At 45.2% G+C, this 22,040-nt stretch overlaps 1 protein-coding gene across 1 annotated transcript; it reads left to right on the top strand.

Annotated features, from left to right (window-relative positions):
- Window positions 1-2,353: 2,353 nt before the first annotated feature.
- On the top strand, window positions 2,354-21,309 carry cenpw (centromere protein W). The gene is made up of 3 exons (XM_063198723.1): window positions 2,354-2,587; window positions 18,042-18,155; window positions 21,152-21,309. Exons 1-3 carry the CDS (start codon window positions 2,501-2,503, stop codon window positions 21,176-21,178), a joined length of 228 nt encoding a protein of 75 aa, XP_063054793.1. The 5' UTR covers window positions 2,354-2,500; the 3' UTR covers window positions 21,179-21,309.
- The last annotated feature ends 731 nt before the right edge of the window (window positions 21,310-22,040 follow it).

Below are 22,040 nucleotides of genomic sequence, written 5' to 3'. Positions count from 1 at the left end.
TTAATGATGTATGAAGGTGCTTTGATCGTGTTAGTGAGCAGAAAGCTGGGCTTAGGTCGTCACAGAAAGTGGAAAAATCTGTTCCTGGCTGTGGATGATATACTAATTACCAATGGGCTGTGCAGGCAGATGTACACAAAAACACTGTGAAACAGCTACGGTACAAAACAATCTCACAGCTTTGTTTCTCAGGTCCTCTACTCTACAAAACACCATTTTATTGCCCTAAACTATTGTGGGAAAATGAAGTGATAAGTCATGTGTGTGTTTTGTACATTACAAGGAAAGTTGGGGAGTCAGATTGTAGAGCAAAAGAAAAGCTGCAATGTAAATAAAAACTGACGCTGCATCATTCTCACTCACTCACAATGCAGCCAGTTACATACATATTGTAACATTTGTAATGCCCGTCATGTTGCTCAAAATATTATGGGCAGTTTTGTGTCTTCAGTACAGTTAAATCGCAAAGAGGCCAAACGGTAGGGCACCCGTCTACCATGCGGCTGACCCGGGTTCGATTCCCGGCCTGGGTCCTTTGCCGGCCCTTCCCCGTCCCTCTCTCCCCACTCGCTTCCTGTCACCACCTTCACTGGCCTATCATAAATAAAGTCAAAAAGACCACAAAAAAACCCTAGTACAATTCTTCCACAGTTATTGACTTAAATGCTTACCATCCTCTCTGTCGCCCCATGCCTCTTCATCATCATGGCATTGATGTATGATCCTGCTTTTGAGCCTACACAGCAGGGGGTGGGGAACCTATGTCTCGAGGGTGGCCCTTGAGGCCGTTTCATCCAAACCCTGATATACATTTTATGCAGCTTCACATGAGATATGACATATTTTGTAAAGGAATCTTAGAAAGTGCATTTGCAATACCATTAAGTGGGGATATGAGAAGGTGGGGTTTGATTTAAAGATGGCTGCCTTCAATATAGGCCTAAAGTGCAGGGGGAAATCCTGGTTTGTGTTCATACTACGGCCCTTGGGGGAATTTGAAGTGGCCTCTCGAATGAAAAAGGTTCCCTGCTATACATGATGAGCAAGTCTATAGACTCTATACTGCTCAACTGGCCAATGAAATATCCAGCTGTGAAAAGCTCCAATTGTTGCTGCACAGTTAGGTTAGGCCCACATTGCAAAGTGAAGTGAAAGCCCATTGGGAAACTCCAACTCCCATTGTCATTGTGACACAGCACTCCACAGCACACAAGTGAACACTGCACACTGCACACAACGAAATTGCATTTATGCCTCACCCGTGCAAGGGGGCAGCCCTCAGTGGCGCCCCATGGGGAGCAGTGCGGTGGGACGGTACCATGCTCAGGGTACCTCAGTCATGGAGGAGGATGGGGGAGAGCACTGGTTGATTACTCCCCCCACCAACCTGGCGGGTCGGGAGTCGAACCGGCAACCTCTGGGATGCAAGTCTGACGCCCTAACCGCTCACCCATGACTGCCCTCAAAGCCAGAATTAAGCAAAATATCAAATTGACGTCATTTTGTTTTAATCATTCCAGACCTATAGAAAGAAAACAGCCCACAGAATTGGTGAAGTTCCATCAAAATCAGTGCTTTTGAGGGCCCTGTTCTGTGATGTCAACCGTTATCAGAAAAGATCTTGAGCTGTAATAGGCCTACAGCCTGAAGACTGTTCATTAATTATGAAGATGTGTTTCAGGAATGCATGTTGTTCACGCTCTAATTATTCTCTCCCCAGATACATTTTCACTTCAAAACATTTAATTGATCATTGAAAAAAAAAGTTAAATTCTGTAGCCTACACTTCAGAGGTAAGAAGGGATATGGCTCTAGGCTGCACTCCTTCAGAACCCTGCCAAATGCCAAAACTCTGAGAAATTAATTGAAACCATGAGCATACATTTACATGGGCCTTGGCATAGTTTCAACTCCATTTTATTTATTAATTTCCTTTTTTTAAATCCAGAAAATACTTTGCAGATGTCCATTAAATGCTATAGGCCTACCTGGAACAATGGATTGCTTTCCATTTGTGTACATCAGGAAACATACCGTAGTCCTATATGACAAAAATGATAATATTTAGCATAATCTTTTCTTTTCTTTTTTTAAAAAACCAAATGTGTTATAGGCTATGTAGGCTAGGCTATGGACTTATAGATATAAATAATAAAATATCGGCTATATATAAATACAGATACATAAAAATGTATATAAATGTACATATAAAACTCCAGTGCTGTCTATTCAGTAAAGACCCAGTTCACTAAAGACCAATTTACCGTAACTATAGTTAAGTTATAGCCTAAGAACATCAGTTCAGTGGCGATTTTCCCCTCTACTTTTTTCTCCCAGCAGCCTATGACTATGAAATCATGCGCGGTCTCACGTCATCAACAAGGGCCGGTAGTGGGGGGCGCGGCAAATTGGAAATTTGAACAGCTGAGTCGTTCGCGTATTGTTTTCTGTCAATTCTGGCTATTTATTGTCAATATTGAACTTGTATCCACTTCATATAATGGTGAATAAATTGCAGAGACATGCTTTAAAACGTCCGATGAAGGAGAAAGTGAGCAAGCGCGTCGGGCAGACTGCAGATTTGATGGTGAGTTGTTTTGTTTTGTTCGTTTTGTTTTCATTGGAGTCGACTACAGTACCAAATAAAGCAGCGCTTGTCAATATAATAACCAGATTCCCGTTTACCCTGGTCGTTTTAAAATAGGGCTGTGTGGTTTTGCCTAGTTTCTTCCCAAACGTTACGATGTCTAAAACTTTGCTAAAAGACTGCCTCTTTATGACAGAGTTCATGCATTTTAAACGGAACGCTTTGGGTAATCACTGCCAGCAGATGCTATCGTAAAACAACACAACCCGACTTCGATTGAGGAGAGCGGGCACCGTCACAAAGTAAATCTAAACTTACAGACATGTGAGTAATGCTGAAAATGTTTCCGTCAAACACGCGTATTAATTTTTTACGGTTTCCTACATGGGGGTGCGTGCCATTAACTCTCCACTGTTGTTTACAGTAGCCTACAAACCTTATCTCTCCAGAGTGCTAACTATTGGATTTAACTTCTGGCGTGTGTTGTGGGCTATGGATTTAACGCAATACATTACCCACCTGGCGTCTGTCTGGGTGTCTGATGGTCCGAACTGGGGTGGGGGTATTACATTATTAATATTGTTCAGACTGGAGCTTATCAACATCTGCGTGTTGCGATGACGAAATGGCGACTTCCACTATCTATGGGTATATTGCCTAATAGCAGTGACAATACATGTTAATAAAATAGCCTGTGTTAATAATGGCGTCCTGTGGACTGTGTTATCTACCCACCTCAGCTTCGTGTGCAGGCTCTTGCATTACAGTGGTGGCATGATGTGCTTATTACTGAAAGTGTTGTTGCCCCATAATTTATAGTCATACGCTTAACATGGACATTCCTAGGCCAAAATTTCAAGCCTCAAGCTCTGTGATAAGACTATACACGGTACACTGTAGTGATCAATGCTGAGATCAGTATAGAGAAAAAACAAATAACCACTTTGCTAATGCATGACCCAAAAGGCCAAGGAAAATGGACTCCCATTCACATGCTCTGCAGCACAGATTTGAGCTTTGAAGTCGTGAAAGCCAGGCTAGCTATCTAGCTATCTATCTTTATCTTGATTCTTGACATGCCATCCTTGTCATGTAAAATGGGGCGGGTCTACAAAATCTACCCTAGGCATGAATAGATTCTTTTCCCCTCATGATTATTAGAATACAGTTGCGGTCGACTGAACATTGGTTAAGATGACCTGACGGAAAGAGAGTAGACTTGTAGATATTAAATCAGTTTAAAGCTCATCAGGGAAACTGCTATTGTCAACTTGTTGCAGCACTCCATGGCACACACTCACAACGAAATTGCATTTATGCCTTACCCGTGCAAGGTGGCAGCTCCAAACAGCACAGCCAAAGGAGCAGATGATAACATACTGAGGGTTCCTCAGTCTCAGAGCAGGATGGGGGAGAACACAGGTTAGTTACTACCCCCACCAACCTGGTGGGTTGGGAATGGAACCGGCTATAAGCCTGACACCCTAACCCAGCTTACCCATGGCCGTTGATGTTACAGCTCCCTCCGGGTTGGAGATAAAACTTCTTCCGGCTGGCACCTCTAATCTGACTTGTCATTGGCGTTTTTGAAAAGCGCCGCCTGTTGTTATTCATACTCTGTGTGGTGACCGACATGGCTTCACATTGGCAGCTGCCAACCAGCTGCATGTGTGACTGAGGTTATCCTGCACAGTTCGTCCCCCTCGGGGCCGTGAACCTGCCACCTGGTCACCTACATCGGTTCGGGAATGGGAGGCACAGTACGAGACCGCTGAGCTAAAGGGACGGTCCGATAGCCCAGCGCTACCGCACTTTATTGAGGCTTTGGGCGGAAGGTTTACTAACATTCCACGCCACACTCTGCCAGTTGGCCTCCGTTACACATGGTGATCAATCTTGGTCATGATAATCTGTCTCACTTGCCACTTGTCAGTTTTTTTTATTCTATGATATTGTTTTATTTATATTGTTCAATGACAATTATTGTATAATTGTTTGTGTCTAAGGTCAAGAAATGGCATAATCATTTTCTGTTTTGCCTGATTTATTTTCATTCAGGAAGCCATGTAAAATAGCACTGATCATCTCGCTTTACCACTTCAGAGCCTACATATATAGCCAAAAAATGATTAGGAGGAAAGAAAACTGGTAACAAAAGTGTGACTAGTTGAAAGGCTTATTGGCTAGTGTACTCTGGAAAACCACACGCTGCAGTGGCCGATGAATAAAATAAAGAGTAAAGTAGACGCCAGTGGAAACCAGTTACAGCGAGAGCTGTGTTCTTCAAAGTAAGTGCAGTGTGCCATGACTCCTTAGCCTGGCGTAGCACGCAACTGTAGTGATGTGGCCTCGTAACTGGCACGACTCATCAGTTGCTATGAGGCTTTTGTGTACATGTCAAAATTAAGGGAGTTTGTGGGTGAGGCAATGCGAAGCAGCGTTGCCTTAATGTACTGTAAAGCTGTGTGAAGTGGTCAAGGCAGATGTGACGGCAAGGCGTGGTGTGTGCCTGTGCGTGTGTTTGTGTCTGTGAGCATGTGTGTGTCTGTGAGCATGTGTGTGTCTGTGAGCATGTGTGTGTCTGTGAGCATGTGTGTCCGTGACTGTGTGTGTGTGTGTGTGTCTGTGAGTGTCTGTGTCTGTGAGCATGTGTGTGTGTCTGAGTGTGCATGCGTGTGTATCTGTGAACGTTTGTGTGTGTGTGTGTGTGTGTGTGTGTGAGAGAGTGTGCGCGTGTGTGTGTGTTGGTGCGCAGACTGCGCACGTATGTGCCTGCGTGTGTGTCTGTGCCTGCGTGTGTGTCTGTGCATGCATGTGTGTCTGTGTGTGCATGCATGTGTGTCTGTGAGCATATGTGTGTATGTGTGTGTGCATGTGCGTGTGTGTGTGTGTTGGCTGCTGCTGGTGCTGTGATTACTGCCTTATGCCGACCACTTCACAGCATCACAGGAATGTACAGTAGTCCGCTGTCACACCAAAATAGACACATCAAGACCACAAGCCCCAACAGTCACCATAGGGGGAAAGCAAGCAAGTAAATAAAAAGGTACGTTTGTCATTTACGGTTAAGGCTAGCTCTTTTTTGTTTCATTCGCGGGTTGGCCAAGTTATTGGAAACAGTCTCAGGAAGACAGGCAGACATTATAAAGAAATCAGTGGGGTTTTTTAAAGTGGTCAGTGAACCACTACCCCCCCCCCCTCCACCCCCCAGATGCCACTGTAGAAAGTAGCCTAACCACTTAACACAACGTGTTGTGCTTTTTTATTTTCTGAGCTGGCAGATGGTCGTTGGTCATTAGAGCGAAACATGTTTTAAAATGCTGTGGTCGGGTCGCCACTCAGCTTCTGTTAGGGAGCATGCATGTGTACAGTCAGTTTAATGTGTGTTAAGAGGCCATGGTTCAAATTGCTAATCACAGCGCTGATTGTAAAGGGCTGCGTGTGTGTGCGCGCGTGTGTGTGTGTGTGTGTGTGTGTGTGTGTGTGTGTGTGTGTGTGTGTGTGTGTGTGTGTGGTGCCAAGCCAATGTGGTGGTAGTACTATGGTTGTCTGGCTTCAAATAAGAGACTTGCCCAGCTGGACTGCACTTTATTGGGAGTGGGGGGGTGAGGGCCTGGCAGAGATTTTTAAAAACCCACCTGTGAGGTGCACCGCTTTACTGGGGTATAATCCAGCAATTAGGCAAATACTGAAAAGAAAGAAAGAAAGAAGGACGGAAGGATCTGAGGAAAAGAAAACGAAGCCGTTTCTCTCTCTCTTGCCATACATCTCTCTCTCTCTCTCTCTCTCTCTCTCTCTCTCTCTCTCTCTCTCTCTCTCTCTCTCTCTCTCTCTCTCTCTCTCTCTCACCCTCTCTCACTCCCCCCTCCCCTCTCTCTCTCTCTCTAATTAATTTTGCCTCACACCACATTGCCCCACCGTAGTCACATATTTCCACTCTGTGTAATTTTAATTGGATTCTATAGGTGGTGAGTGGGAGCTGCGTCCTAGGCAGTGCACAGGGCTTCTTGACGCGCTGGATCTCCATCCACATAAGGATGTAATATGCAGACATGTGTCGCCCTAATCTCGCGCCACAAGACTCCCTCTCATCGTCCGCAATCAAAGGTGATTCAGGTAGCCGAGTTCGCTCGTGAGGCTTAACTGGTGTTGATGTGTTTCCTGCCCCAATGAGAAATGACTGCTGTTCCAGAGAGAGTAGAGAGAGAGAGGTTCCATTGGCCCATTGTTTCCGGGTTCTATTATTGCAAGGGGGAGGGGGGGGGAGAATCCCCCTTTAGGCAGACCTAGGTAGACCTAAGGACTGTTCTATTCAATGCTAGGAGCATTATGACACGCCCCTTTAGGCAGACCGGAACCTGGTCATGTTAGATGCCCATAGCAACCTATTACAATGGCATATCTCTATATACTTAAAGAATCTCTGACTGTGCTGTCTTGATTCGCGTTTGTTCCCTTGGCGTGCAGAGCTGAGTTTTACAGAGAATGCACCCCCGGTGTTAAGTACATGGCGAGGGAGGAGATGTGTGCGTGTGCATTAGGGCTGTAACGATACACTCAACTCACGATTCGGTTTGAATCACGATTTTTGACCTACGGTTCGATTTCACATTTGCCAAAGTTATAAAATAAAAGTATGAATAAAACTATGACAGACTGTAGGTAGAAAAGGCTACAAATAATTTTTAAATATAATAATGATGATGATTTGAAGCTTGGAAACACCATCACTTCATGTCATGTGGTAGCTTTCTGGACTGATGATTGTCAAAACTTTGAAAAGGCGTATCGCGATACTGCCTCCTTGTATCACGATACAGTATCGCGAGTCAATATCTCTACAGCCCTAGTGTGCATGTGTGTGTGCGTGTGCCGTGATAGGGTTTATAACAGGGAGTCCTACCCTGTGTTTAAAAGCACCAATTAGGCTAGCTGTTGGTGGAGCACACCGACCTCACTGCAGTCTTACGAGTCTCATCACAGTCCACAAACAATGTAATTATGAACTTTTGCCCAGTGGTCTCCCCTACAGGCAGTGAAGGGAGAGGGGGTCTGCTGCCCCTCCCTCTGACTCACCATCCATCCGTCAGACCTTGGGTGCATTCCAATATGCGACCTTGCGTCCTCCACTTGTGCTTGTGGCCTCGCCCCGCCTCCTGGCCCCTCCTCCGTGGCGAAAACAATAAAGTTTCCCAGCTGTCAGACTAGCCAAAACAATTTTTGGGGGACTATTCTTCATTCACCATCCAGTTTGCAGATGAGAAAATGGCTTTATAGTTGAGCTTTTGCGAGATATTGAAATATAATGCTGTTGTCAGTCATGTCATCACGAAGTATTACTTCCTGGTACGAGGCCACAAGTGGAGGACTCAAGGTCACATATTGGATCGCACCCTTGTCTGCCTGTTTCCAGGCCCGGCGGTGCTCACTGCACACCACATCTGCCGGCCGCAGCGTCAGCTCGTAGCTCATTGACGCTCGTTCCTTGATGAGCTTTCTCCTGCACCGGGGTCGCATTTAGTCCATGACCCTCCAGGGAGCTCCGTGGTAGGCTGCCTGCCTGCCTCCCTCCCTGCCTGCCTGCTTGGCTGGTGGGCCGTTGTTCTGGGTGTTTACTGGGCGCGGCGAGGACAGGCTAGGCAGGGCGTGGTGCGGCGCTGCGCGGCATGGCATGGTACGGTGCGGCATGGTTCAGCGTGTCACGGTGGTGGTGGCTGGCTCTGCGGCGGCTTTGTTCCCACTGCTGAACCGCGGTGGCCCCGGCAGCATTTGATGGTCGATTGGACGCAAAAACAATCAGCCGCACATCCTGCATGAAAGCTGCAAAAGTGTCCCCTTTCCATTTTCTCTCTCTCTCTCTCTCTCTCTCTCTCTCTCTCTCTCTCTCTCGTTCTTTCCCCTTTGACTCAACTGCTCCTGCTCGTTGCCACGCTGTATGATGATGTGAGACAAGCTTAAGTGACCTGACAAAGCACTCATGCACGCACCTCTAAATCCCATAGACTATTGCAACCCCACGCACCATACAGTGGCACACCCCCCCCCCCCCCAACGCGCGCGCGCACGCGCACACGCGCACACGCGCACACACACACACACACACACACACACACACACACACACACACACACACACACACACACACACACACACACACACACACACACATACAGTACACCACTGCAGGTGCAGTCTGCCAGCAGCAGCTCTACTGTACACAGCAGGCCATTTCTCACACCAGGTTAATGAGAGTTTACTTAAGGCACCCTGCTTATTTACCTTGCTCCCCTTTTACTTAAGGCACCCTGCTTATTTACCTTGCTCCCCTTTTTCTATTGGTAGTAGAGGCCCGGAGCAGGTTTGAGGAGTAGGAGCAGGAGCATGTCCCTTTCTCTGTTTAGACTGCTGGCCATTGCAGTCAGTTAGTCAGTTTCCCTCAGGGAGGGAAATATTTCAAGGTGCTTGCTTTATCCTCCTGGCCTGGTTCATGCCACGGTACAGTATACGGTGAATGTTTCATTTTTTTTGTTTGTTTCACATGCATGTGCCATGCATTTAGCCTGGGAATTTCCATGAGCTTGGCAGTGTTAGTGCTGCGTGTCTCTTTAGTTTCCCCTGTGTCCTATGAGGCGTTCACCCACCTGCGCTTTAATCTTCCACAGCTCAGTTTGTTTCACACAATCAGCATAAGTGGCTGTGCTGTAACGAGAGGGAAAAACAAGTGTAGGATGTTTTTTTTTTTTCCTCTCCCTCTCTTTCTTCCCTTCCCAAGTAGCTTTCCAGTTTCTCACATTCTTTTTGGTCCCGTTTTCCCCCTGTCATATAAACAATTGTTGTGTCAGCTTTTGAATAGTTTTCATATGTAAGCCGTTTGTACAGAGTTTTCTGGACTCTTTTTTTTTTTTTTAACTGGTCCACTGGTTGGCGTGTTTCTGTGGTGGGAATGTGCTGCTGAGCGCTGATGGTGAAGTGTTAACAAATGTGTTCAGCAGCATTTGCGCTGCGCAGCGCTGCACCGGTCCGGCATCAAGCCCAAGCAAACACCAGAGAGGGGAAAGGTGATACTGTCCTAGTCACAAACACTTGCCTCACTTTCTCCCTCTCCATCTCTTGCTTATTGCTTACGGTACTTTCCTCCATGCTCTCTCTCTGTCTCCCTCTCTCTCTCTGTCTCTCTCTCTTTCTCTCTCTCGCTCTCTGTCTCCCTCTCTCTCTCTGTCTCTCTCTCTTTCTCTCTCTCGCTCTCTCTCTTTCTAGTGTCTCTTTTTTTCTTCCTCACACTCGCTAGTTTCCTCTACATGAGTTTGATTCCACCTTTTCTCCATCATGAGGTTTCCATGCACTGACTGAACAGTCGTCCCAAGCTGGGCCTGGACCTGGGCAAGAAGAGCGGGGGCCCGGGGAGACAGGGAAACTCCTCTCCTCTCCTCTCCTTTAATCAGTTGAGTCGGCTGGTATCTGGCAGGGCCTCTGGCACGCTGCTTGTTCGTTCGCCTGCTCTCCTCGCTGCGTGCCTTAGGGCCTCTCGTTTCACCCAAGACATTGGCAAGGGCAGCTGTTGAGGGGAGTAGGTGGTGGTGGTGGTGGTGGTGGTGGTGGGGGGTGTAGAATTCAGACGGCCCAGGGATGACCTACAATTATGAAAATTAGGTATTAATAGATTTAAATTGCATCCAAATGGGTATCATGTAAATGCACAGGGAAAAGCACCTTGTTTTTTTCCCGCTGAAATCATTAGCAGTGTTTGGGGAAACTTGTTGGATGTGGTTCAGAGGGATTGCACACACTTGTACGTGCGTGTGTGTGTACGTGCGTGCACGCCTCCACCACTGCATGCAAGTTAGGGGTGTAAATCACAGCTTCCATGATGATATGATTCGATATTGATTTCTTGAGGCATTGATCATTCGATTATTTTTGATGCTGAAGAATGCCTCACGATACAATTCAATGTGATTTTTCTTTTAAGCTATATATATAACAATTTAAGCTTACTTTTCGACTTTTATGATGTTATTGAGCTAGGGCATTAGGCAGGGGCCAGCTATTTGTAAGGCGGTGTTAGCGGCATGTATAACTTCTGGCTGCCTTACTAGGTCGGGGTAACACTTTATAATAATGACTGATCTGTAAAGACTTAGTAAATAATTTACTAATGTTGAACGAAACATTAACACATGTTTTTATCATTAACTAAGTTTTATTAATGCTTTATAAAATATCTACAAATAATATATATAAGATTTTACATACCTTACAACAGAGTATTTTATTCATTTACAAGCAATTTGTAGATGTTTGATAAATATAAGATATTAACATAACATTTCCTAGTCATTTACAAACATTTGTCAACATTTCCTAGTCATTTACAAACATTTGTTAATGTTTTGTTCATCAATAGTTAATTATTTATTAAGTCTTTATAATGCTTTTTTGCATTCATTATTATAAAGTGTTACCTAGGTAGGCTATATAGGCTTTCATGTTAACATGGACCACATGGATCACATGACATTGTGACCAAAAAAAAATGTTCAAAAAGGGCACTTTATGTCAAGTAGGGCAAAGGGGCAGGTGCTAGCCCCTATCTGTGCACTTCTATGTCTGAGAGAGAGGTACTGTGCTAGTGGGTGTAACTTAGGCCTACAGATGTGTAGTGGGAAAAAGTGAGAAGAACGAAGACGAGGGTGAGACATGGGATTGGGAAAGTGAGTGAGGGAAAAAGTTAGAGATCAAGAGGAGAGGATGGGAGGAAAGAGTAATTGAGGGAAACTGCAAAAGTGATGTGGAAAAGGCACAAGTGTGTGTGTGCGTGCGTGCATGCGTGTTGGGAAGCTGACAGGGGGGAGAAAGGGGTCAGTTGTCCCGGGCCCAGGAAGCTGGGCTCAAAACTGCTTTCAGATTACTTTGTCCTCAACCTGGCAAAAGCTGTCAGCAGCCCTCCGTGTGTTTGTGTGTGTGTGTGTATGAGTATGAGTAAGGAGGTTGGTGGTAGTGGTGGTGGTGTTTGTTGTAGGAAGTGATAATTGCTGCTGTAGTGCAGCTCCCAGTGAGTCGGAGGGAGGCCTATTCTGCTCTGCTCTGCTCAGCGTTGCAGAGCCGCCTCGTGTTCTCTCAGCGTGCCTCTCACCCGTGTGGACCATTAAAATGGACCTTCAGGGTAACGCTCCACTTAAACACCCATCAGAACCGAGGCCGATCTACCACCACCACCACCTCCGCTAGGCTAGGCTGACTAGCGGCAGATAATTCAAACAGACAAAAAGATTAAAGGGTTTCGTTTAGATTGTCGGATCGCCAGTTCTCTTGTTGCCTCTTTTGATTTTCCGTTGGGGGGAGGGAAAAAAAGGACGTGCAGCGCTTTTGGCGTGTTCTTGGTCTTGTTTTTTCCCGGTTTCTCCACAATAGCCTTATTTCTTTTTCCACCATGGGCAAGGCAGGGCGAGATAGGCTAAACTGTTGCCTGTCATCAGTAATTTCGGGCACATTCAAGGCCCGGCCCTCAATCTGTTGGTGGTGAGAGAGAGACGGGAAATGAGAATAGACAAACGTGCTGGAAGTGATAGAATAGAGAGAGCGTGAGGGATGTGAGGCAGGGAAAGAGAGAGGGAGTAAGGGATATGCAGTGGAAAGAGAGATTTGGATGAAAGAGTATATAAAGGCCTTCAGACACACAGTGGAGAGGGAGTGTGATGAGTGGAAAGAATTGGGGGGGTGGGGGTAACCAATAGATAGAGGTCAATGGGAGAGACCAGTGGACAGTGGCAATAGTGTCCCACGTCTGAAAGGGTTGCGGATCGTAATGCATGATGCGTCAAGTAGGGGTGTAAATAATAATAATCGATATGTATTGATCCAACTATCGACAACCACATTATTGTATCGTGGGTCATTCTCATGTATCGAAAATAATCGAATCGTTCGTCCCTGCCCAATGCCCTCCAGAACAATAATAGAAGTGGAAAAATAATTGGAAAAAAAATCGAATCGCATCATATCGTGGGGCATTCTTAATATCAAAAATAATCAAATCGCAGCCTCAAGAAATCGATATCGAATCGTATCGTCATGGGGGCTGTGGTTTACACCCCTAGTGTCAAGTATAAAATATTGAGAGGATGCGCTTTGCTATGCTCTGTTGAATAATGGCGTCTGAAGCATAGTGATGTGTAGCCTTGAGGCTGTAGATGTAGAAACGGGCTTACTCTGCACATCTTGATCGATACACGGCCGCAAGGCTACGCATTCCTACGTTTTGGCCGCAATTAAGTTATATGTTGATTAGGGATGCAGACGATTAATCGATGGATCGACTTTAATCGATCACTGCTTTAATCGATTAAAAAACATTAATCGCAATTAATCGACAATTCAACTGACAAGAGACCCAGGTGAAATGGGCATGTGAAGAGTGTGTGTGAAGAGGGGTGTGAATAGTGGGAATATTTAAATCACCTTTGGATTAAATAATTGAAATAGAATCAATGTAAATGTGGTATTTTATCTAAATTTTTAATTAACTTTTTTTTAATTTAGTAGTTTGTTTTCGAGAAACATTGAGATTTCGGTGAGAAAACGCAGCTTATCAATGAATCGAAGGTCGATCGATAAGGCTATTAACTAATGATTAATGAATTTATCGATAATTTGCATCCCTAATCTTGATGTGAAGCAAAACGCATCCCCTACATTTTTGATAGCGGCTACGCATTTACATTGACATTGGAGAAGTACTTGTTGTGCCGCACATTAAGGTGTGCTAATGTACGTTAGCTTGTGGTGCGGGTGTCAACTATGTAAGAGCCCTAACGACACATAAGGCCTCTTTCCACGGACCCGGTTCTATAGGTTTTGCGTGCTACCGAGGCGTGGTTTCAGTTTTTATTTGCATTTACTCCACCCATACGCACCCATCTTCCGTTCAAACTGGGGCGATTTTAGAATCGCCACAGACTTGGTTCTGGGCGTGCGGAGCCTAGTTCCACTACGACATTTTGCCCTCTGTTAGGATTTACCGGCATGTGCAAACATCTATCCCCATCCACACACTTTAAAACTCAACATGGCTTTTCTGTCTGCAGTTTTTAGACTAGATAGGAAATTGGTCAAACAATTATCATGTTCTTTAAAGTAACTCCAGTCTGGCCAAGGAGTTGTCAAGGATTTTTTTTGTGCTGACTGCATTTACAGTGCCCTCCATAATTATTGGCACCCCTGGTTGCGATGTGTTAAAAGCCTTAAAATAAATTCAGTGTTTATTGCAGAAGAATACTGTCACACTGAAAATTGTAGGAAAATGTAGCCTTCAACTCAAATGAATTGTAAGAAAATAAAAAAATCCCTGACTAAAAAATAATTATTTTTCATTAAATCACCTGTTCCACAATTATTGGCACCCTTAACAATTCCCAGGAAATAAATATAATTGATGCATTTCTGTCATTTCTACAGTAGTTTACAAAGTTTACCAGAGTATGTAGGAACATTTAATTAGTAATTCATCACTTCCTGTTTCCCTGGGGTATAAATATGACGTGACACCGAGGCCATTTCTCTTATCCACTCTTAAACATGGGAAAGACAAAGGAACACACCATACAAGTGAGGCAGATGTGCGTCGACCTTCACAGGTCAGGCAGAGGCTACAAGAAGATTGCCACTCAACTGCAGCTGCCCATATCCACTGTGAGAGGAATAATTAAGAAGTTCAAAACAACTGGAACAGTGGTAAACAAGCCTGGACGAGGACCCAAGTTTATTTTGCCACCACGCACAGTGAGGAGGATGGTAAGAGAAATCAAAAGATCTCCAAAGCTCACTGTTACAGAATTACAACAAATGGTAGCATCCTGGGGTCACAAAGTCTCCAAATCAACCATCAGGCGCTGTCTACACGCCAACAAGCTGTTTGGGAGGCATGCACGGAGAAAACCTTTCCTCACTCACAATCATAAACGCAAGCGTCTGGAGTTCGCCAAGCGGTATTGGGGCTTCGACTGGGACCGTGTGCTTTGGTCAGATGAGACCAAGATTGAGCTTTTTGGCAACAAACACTCTAAGTGGGTCTGGCGTACCACGAAAGATGCGCATGCTGAAAAGCACCTCATACCCACTGTGAAGTATGGGGGTGGGTCAGTGATGCTGTGGGGCTGTTTCGCTTCCAAAGGCCCTGGGAACCTTGTTAGGGTGCATGGCATCGTGGATGCTTTGAAATACCAGGACATTTTAAATCAAAATCTGTTGCCCTCTGCCCGAAAGCTGAAGCTGGGTCGTCACTGGGTCTTCCAGCAAGACAATGACCCTAAACATATGGCCAAATCTACACAGAAATGGTTCACCAGACACAAAAGCAAGCTCCTCCCATGGCCATCTCAGTCCCCTGACCTCAACCCCATTGAGAACCTGTGGGGTGAGCTGAAGAGGAGAGTACAGAGGAGAGGACCCAGGTCTCTGGATGATTTAGAGAGATTCTGCAAAGAGGAATGGCTGAAGATCCCTCTTTCTGTCTTTTCCCATCTTGTGAAACATTATAGGAGAAGATTAGGTGCTGTTTTGTTGGCAAAAGGGGGTTGTACAAAATATTAACACCAGGGGTGCTAATAATTGTGACACACATTATTTGATGTCAAATAATTATTTCTTTATGTGGGATTTTTTTCCCCACTGAATAAATGCACTTGTATTGAAGGTTGGATTTTTCTCTTTTTTTCCATTAAGGTCCCATATTATTTAGAAAAAAAATAAAATAATTGGAAGCTAAAAAACACATCTCAACCAGGGGTGCCAATAATTATGGAGGGCACTGTATCTACTGATTAAAAAAACAAACAAACAAAAATATGTCGCTATTTCCATGTGGGAAGCTCCACTAGGGAAGCAAACGATTAATCGACTTTAATCGATCAATGTATTAATCGATTAAAAAACATAAAACGCAATTAATCAACAATTTAACTGTCAAGAGACCCAGGTAAGATGGGCATGTGAAGAGTGTGTCTGAAGAGGGGTGTGAGTGGGAATATTTAAATCACCTTTGGATTAAAGAATTGAAATGGAATTAATTTAAATGCGGTATCTCATCACAATTTTTAATTATTTTTTTAGATTTAGTAGTTTTTTTTTAAAAACATTGAGATTTCGGGGGGGAAACGCCGCTTATCAATTAATCGTAAGTCGATCGATACGGCTATCAACTAATGATTAATGAATTAATCGATCATTTGCATCCTTAAGCTCCACAGCTCCTCGCACTTTTACGGGAGAAACACAGTATGAACACGCACCATGCAAAAAGTCTTCTTCACAATGCACACTAATCTGTTGGCTAGCATTAAATTCATCCCTTTTCATTGCACATATTTTCATACGCGAGGTCTCCGTAGCATAGGACATGCTGCTTTTGTTCTGTGTTTATAGACTTATAGACTCTACAAATAACGTCCGTCTTTATGCTTTTAATAAGTATGGCAACAGAGCATGAAAACTGTGAAGGATTAGAAGTAGTTTGGGGATAGATAACTCTATCGGATGCGCAGCAACAGAAGGGAAACGGGGCGACCATGAATATGCAACTGAATATGCAGACAAGAGGACTTTAATTAGATTTCATAGTGCATTAGAAGTGTGCACGCTGTGAAAGTATGGTAACCATCTCACCGAAAGTAGTTTTGGACGACGGGATGTGTAGCTATCCAATTATTTGCTTCCGAGTTTGCAAATGCACTTTGGCTGTATGCAACGGAGGGAATTAGTATACAGTAACCACGGCTAAAATCTACAGTCCAACCTCAATATCTGATTGTCTACAATTCACCAGACTAGTGGATAATGAGTAACTGGTATCGTTTTGATGAGGACTCCTTTGCCTGTGTTATTTATCATGGCATTGGTCATTGTGTTCACGCCCCACTCAGGGCGGCTGCGACTGCTCACCTAAACTGTACCTAGAGTACGGAACTCTGCCAGATGGAAACACGGGCCAAAACAGTACCGTTATCCCCCCGCCGACTCTCATGAATATTTACGATGCCAGCACCAGAACGCAGAACCCTATGAAAAAGAAGCTATAGACTGTGTAAGGTGGCCCCTTATCCAAGTCTGCAGACCTCCTGGACAGACCTGACCCCTCCCCCCTTTCCCCCTCCCCCTGCCTGCTGTTGTTGTGCCAGCCATCTCGTGACAATGTTGAGTAAGATGGAAGAACCCCCTGAAAACGAAACAATTTCCTGGTGTAATCCTGGCCTTAGTGAGTGAGGGTTGGCCGGCTGGGTGCATCGTAGGTCTGCTGCCTCGTGGGAGGGATATGGGACAGTGTTGCCAAATTGGGTGATTTTTACGCCCAATTGGGCTGCTTAGCATGGCCGTCTGTGAGTAAAAAGGGTATACAATGGCATTTGGGTGGGGTTTTCTGCTTATTTATGGCCATAGAAATGAATAGAATATAGTTCAAATTGGGTGGGATTTCGTGCTTCCAGGTGGGTTTTGAGCATTTTTTTGGGCTGGAAATCATCAGTCTCATCTGGCGACCCTTATACGGGGCACAGTGAAGACGCGAATGACTCTGAACACAGACGGATGGATTTAGAGGGTTGTCTCTATTCTTAACCTGGAGGAAGCAGTCTGGGTTTGGCTCAGGTGCGCGCGTGCGTGCGTTCATGCGTGCGTGTGTGTGTGCGTGCATCCATTCTGGCAGTTCTTGACAGGCATGGCTAAAATACCCTTGAGCAAGGCACCTAACCCCACACTGCTCCAGGTACAGTAACCAATACCCTGTAAAATACTGTATATCTAAGTCGGATGAAAGCGTCAGCTAAGTGTAATGTAATGTAATTTAATGGCAAATGGTTTTCTGCCCACAGACTGTGTATGGTGCTTTATCTGTTTGAACCCCAGCCAAGGCCTGTACTGTACTACAGTATATTTATTGTTACCTCTGCCAAAGTGGTTGTGTTTTCGGTCGTGTTGATTTCTCTGTCTGTTCGTCTGTCTGTCACCAGGATAACTCAAAAAGTTATGAAAGGATTTTGATGACATTTTCTGTTGTTGGAGTTGTTGGAAATGACAAAAGGAAGGATTGTGATCTGATGGTGATCCAGATCACAATCCGAATTCAGGAAAAAAAAAAACAAATACGTAACAAATATTCTATCAAACAACTTCCTTGGTAGAGGTTTGCACTCTCTGAGTGCAAATCTAATTAACTACACTATTTAATCGTCCTGCATGGCATGTGTTTTCAGATGCAGCTGGACATGCTGTTGTTCCTGCAGCAGCTGGCTGAGGAGGCTCGCTCCAAAGCCTTCATTTGAGCCACGGCCAAGGCTTGCACTGTAGTACAGTATATTTTAGGGTGTAAATCACAGCCTCCATGACTATGCGATCCGATATATCAATTTCTTGTAGATTATTAAATACACATAGATTATTAAATACACCCCTCATGTGTTTTCAGATGCAGCTGGACATGCTGTTGTTCCTGCAGCAGCTGGCTGAGGAGGCTCGCTCCAAAGCCTTCGAGGAGAAGACAGCCACCATCAGAGCCCAGCACTTCAAAGCAAGCACCAAGGTAACCAACCGACCAACCGGGCTATTCATTCATTCGTTCATTCATTCATTCATTCATTCATTTGATTAGGACAATCTATATTAATCAGTACATCAGCTAAAAAACATCAATATAAATATGCCAGAGTTAGCATAGTTGCTAAATATTCTCACACTCGGGCCTGGTCTCTTTTTCAGTGTTATCCACGTGTGATGCTTTATTAGATTTGAGTGTTCAAGCATGCCGAACCATGTCTATAAAGGTCTTGTTGCAAATAAATGCCCTCAATTCAGGGTGCATGCATGCATAAAATGAGCGTACTTTGTGATTTCTGGTAAAGGCACTTTTTAAAACTGTTCACACATCACTGACTGCTTTGTTGCGGTTTCTCCGCAACTGTTAAACGCGCAGCATTTTAGAAACCATTATCTGAGGGGGAAATTTCTCTTTCACCCTTTCACTCGTGTGTGCGTTCGGCGTGCGTGCATGTGCATGTGCATGACTGTGTGTGCGACTGCGTGCGCGTGTGCGTGCATGGGTTTGTGTTCTCACTACACATTTTCTGACTTGCATTTTGGAAATCCAAGTATAGGTTGTTTCTTTTTTTTCTTTCTTTCCTTCTTTCTTTCTTTCTTTCTTTTGGCGCAGGCAGCATGCCCCTCTCGCTGTCACGGAACTGTACTTGTTCTCTACGTGCCCTCTGATTAACAGGCTAGGGTTTCCAGTGCATATTAATTTAATCACGCCCTATTGCAAACAGATGTCACCCGCAGCCACTCTTTCATTGGTCCCCCTTCATCAGTACGTGTTGCTGCAATCAATACTGTCATTAGCGCAGCTGTCAAACCTTAATGGTAGGCTTCCCTCCTCATTTTTTGCTTAAACATCACCAAATGTACGCTTACAGTTCTGGCTGTTTTTTGGCTTCGGCTTTGGCTTCGCTCGGCTGAGGTGTGTGTGTGTGTCTTGTGTGTCTGTGTGTGTGTGTGTGTGTGTGTGTGTGTGGGCCTGTGTGCGTACATACATGCGTGCGTGCATAACATGCTTTGCCACCCAGTTGTGTGGAATGCGTTGGTGCTCCTCTCCATATGGTAGACGGCACTCAGGCTCGGGCCTGCTTTGGTCCTGCTGGCTTGACACAGTGGCCACTGGCTGACCTCTGCTGCTGATTGCAATAGACTCCCAGCCAGAGTAGAGTGAGCCCCACTGTCATTCACTCTGTCAGTGCTGGGTGGCAGGCATAGGCACAGAAAGGGCCGGATTAAAGCACAGGCTAGGCATCGCTGCAGCCTAGGGGCCCCCACCTGCCAGAGGGCCTAAATGCAAGAATGCAATTTCGTTGTGTGCTGTGTTCACTTGTGTGCTGCTGTGGAGTGCTGTGTCACAATGACAATGGGAGTTTGAGTTTCCCAGTTGGGCTTAATTATCAATGATGACACTGTCCATATGAATTTGTTCTGAAATTTGCCTTCCAGCGGCCCTATGCTATCTTAATCCGGCCCTAGGCACGGGCAGAGGCGATTCTAGGGTCAGCTGTGGCCCCAAGTAAATATATATATATATTTTTTAAATGAACATTTGAACCAAAACCGCCATTACTGTAGGAAAGTGTGGTCTGTTATTTACTGTCTAGGGGCTTGTGGGCCCCAAGCAGCTGCTTGCCTACCCTGCTGACAAGTTGCGCCTCTGGGTACAGGCACAGACACTCGCTGCTGCCCCCCCCACATGTGGCTTGACTGTCTGAGCCCTGTAATGTAGCCCTGTAGTGCTGCTGTGAAAATGAATGATGGGGGTGGTGTAAAACCAAGACATACTTTTACAGCAGACATGCATTGCCTTACACACACACACACACGACACACACACACACACACACACACACACACACACACACACACACACACACACACACACTCACACTCCTTCTTTGTTCACTTGAGTCCTCCATCTCTTGCTGGCTAGTTGGCTGGTGTTGGGAGCAGCTCCCGCAGGCATCACTGGTAGCCAGAGTGTGATAAACCTCCACAAGCGCTCTCTCACTCTCGCTTTATCTCGCTCTTGCTCTTGCTCCCGCTCCCGCTCTCGCTCTCGCTTTGTCTTTCTCTCTCTCTTTCTCTCCCTCTTGCTCCCGCTCTTGCTTTGTCTCTCTCTTTGTCTCTTGCTCTTGCGCTCTCTCTCTCTCGCTCACTCTTGCTCTCGCTCGCTCTCTTGCTTTTGCTATCTCTCTGTCTCTCTCACTCCCCCCCCTCTCTCTCTCTCACTCACCCCCCCTCTCTCTCTCACTCCCCCCCCTCTCTCTCTATCTCGCTCTCGCTTTGTCTCTCTCTCTCTCTCTCTCTCTCTCTCTCTCTCTCTCTCTCTCTGCGCGGAGCACGGCTTGGCATGCCCACTGCCAGTCCCCCATCACTGTATAACACTGAGCAGAGATCCGGCCCGTTTTAAAGTCAACACGGCGCGTTTATTTTATGACGAAGGGAAGCTTATTTGATTAAAAGGTAATTCACTGCAGGGCCGCGGGCTGTCTTAGCACAGATGCGGCCCTGCCTGCCTGGGCGAAGTGAAGAATGGTCCGGTTGTTTCATTAAAACGAGGGTCCGTGAAGGCCTGTCACAACCGGCACACTTGAAATTACACACTTTTTGCACAGTTCAAACAAGTCTCTCCTCTCCAAAAAAGTAGGAGCCCCGGCAAAACAAGTGTGTAATATTTCATCGGAACGACAAAAAAATAAACTTTGTAACGGACGTGAAGGCAAACGAGAACGAAATGGGACTGGGAACGAACGGGGGTGGGGGGTACGCATGTGGTACGCATCCCGTTTGTGTAGTAGATGTTTAAGCCCTGCAGAAGTGGTTACTTAAACATGGGATTGAAATCAGTTAGTTTTATACAGAAGCTTTCTGTGTTTTTTTATATGCTTCCCTCGAGTACAGATTGAAGTTCAATTCAAACCTGTGTCTCCATGGTCGATGTCACGCCACAACATGCTCTTAATGTTCTTTTCTCTTATTTTTCAGAAAATTCTGAAGAAAGTCCGGGGATGACCTCAACTTAGAAGCAGATGAACTTTTCTTTTATTTTAAATTTTTATTTTTGCCTTTTTTGCCACTTCATTTGTGTCTTTTACCATGTAAATTACATTTTATAACTGTAAATAAAATATTTTGCCACCTCACCTTGCTTTAATGTATTATTTCCACTCATGGTTGAGTAACTGAGCTTCGCTTTATTCCCCTTCTCCTCTCCGGGTGAAAAACAAAATACTTGGCCTTCTGCCACACACAACAGAGGGACCATTATCGCCAGCCGCTCACGAAAAAAGTTTTTTTTTTTTTGTGGAAGTAAAAGTTCATTCAGTCAATATTTCATTTTCTGCCTGTTGTAATGAGATGGCTATCTCTCAGCTGTGCCTTAAAAATTGCCTGCTGAGGTTGCTATTTAAAGGCCCTAATATATCCGTCAGAAACTGGCCCAGAAACTCAAATAACTACTTACCAGAAGAGCAGGATTTCTTAAGGCAAACCTAATTACCACTTTTGTAGCCATATTTGTGTTCCCCCTCTGTGTCCTTGTCGAGTGGCTCCTTCTTGGGGTGATAATCTGATGAATTGCTGCGCCAGTCTCGGCCCCTCCGGCTCGGGGCTTGGGTGCTTAGCAGAGATCAAATGGAGCTTGACCTCCGCAAATCTGGGAAAAGCACGAAACGTGCGTGTGGAGGAAGTGTGTTGTGTATCGCCTCCGCAGACGAACCGTATCACCCGCCAGTGGTCACATGACCGCCGGGTAACCCCACCCTAATCCCAACTGTCAGAATTAATTGGGTAGCTGCAGATTGATCTGCGAGTTTTCACCCGCACTTTGCTTACAAGAAAGGGCTTGAGGTTACAAAGTCAATCTCTGATAACA

Source organism: Engraulis encrasicolus, chromosome 5, assembly GCF_034702125.1.
Source record: "Engraulis encrasicolus isolate BLACKSEA-1 chromosome 5, IST_EnEncr_1.0, whole genome shotgun sequence".
Lineage (NCBI taxonomy): Eukaryota > Metazoa > Chordata > Actinopteri > Clupeiformes > Engraulidae > Engraulis > Engraulis encrasicolus.
Note: the sequence above shows the minus strand (reverse complement) of the source record. Positions and strands in the feature narration are given on the sequence as shown.

What these genes read in the sequence shown, in the direction of transcription:
- cenpw (XM_063198723.1), top strand. Translation starts at nt 2,501, where the DNA reads ATGGTGAATAAATTGCAGAGACATGCTTTAAAACGTCCGATGAAGGAG. An exon ending in GGCAGACTGCAGATTTGATG is followed by an intron (nt 2,588 to 18,041) that starts GTGAGTTGTTTT and finishes ATGTGTTTTCAG; the next exon opens with ATGCAGCTGGACATGCTGTT. An exon ending in ACTTCAAAGCAAGCACCAAG is followed by an intron (nt 18,156 to 21,151) that starts GTAACCAACCGA and finishes CTTATTTTTCAG; the next exon opens with AAAATTCTGAAGAAAGTCCG.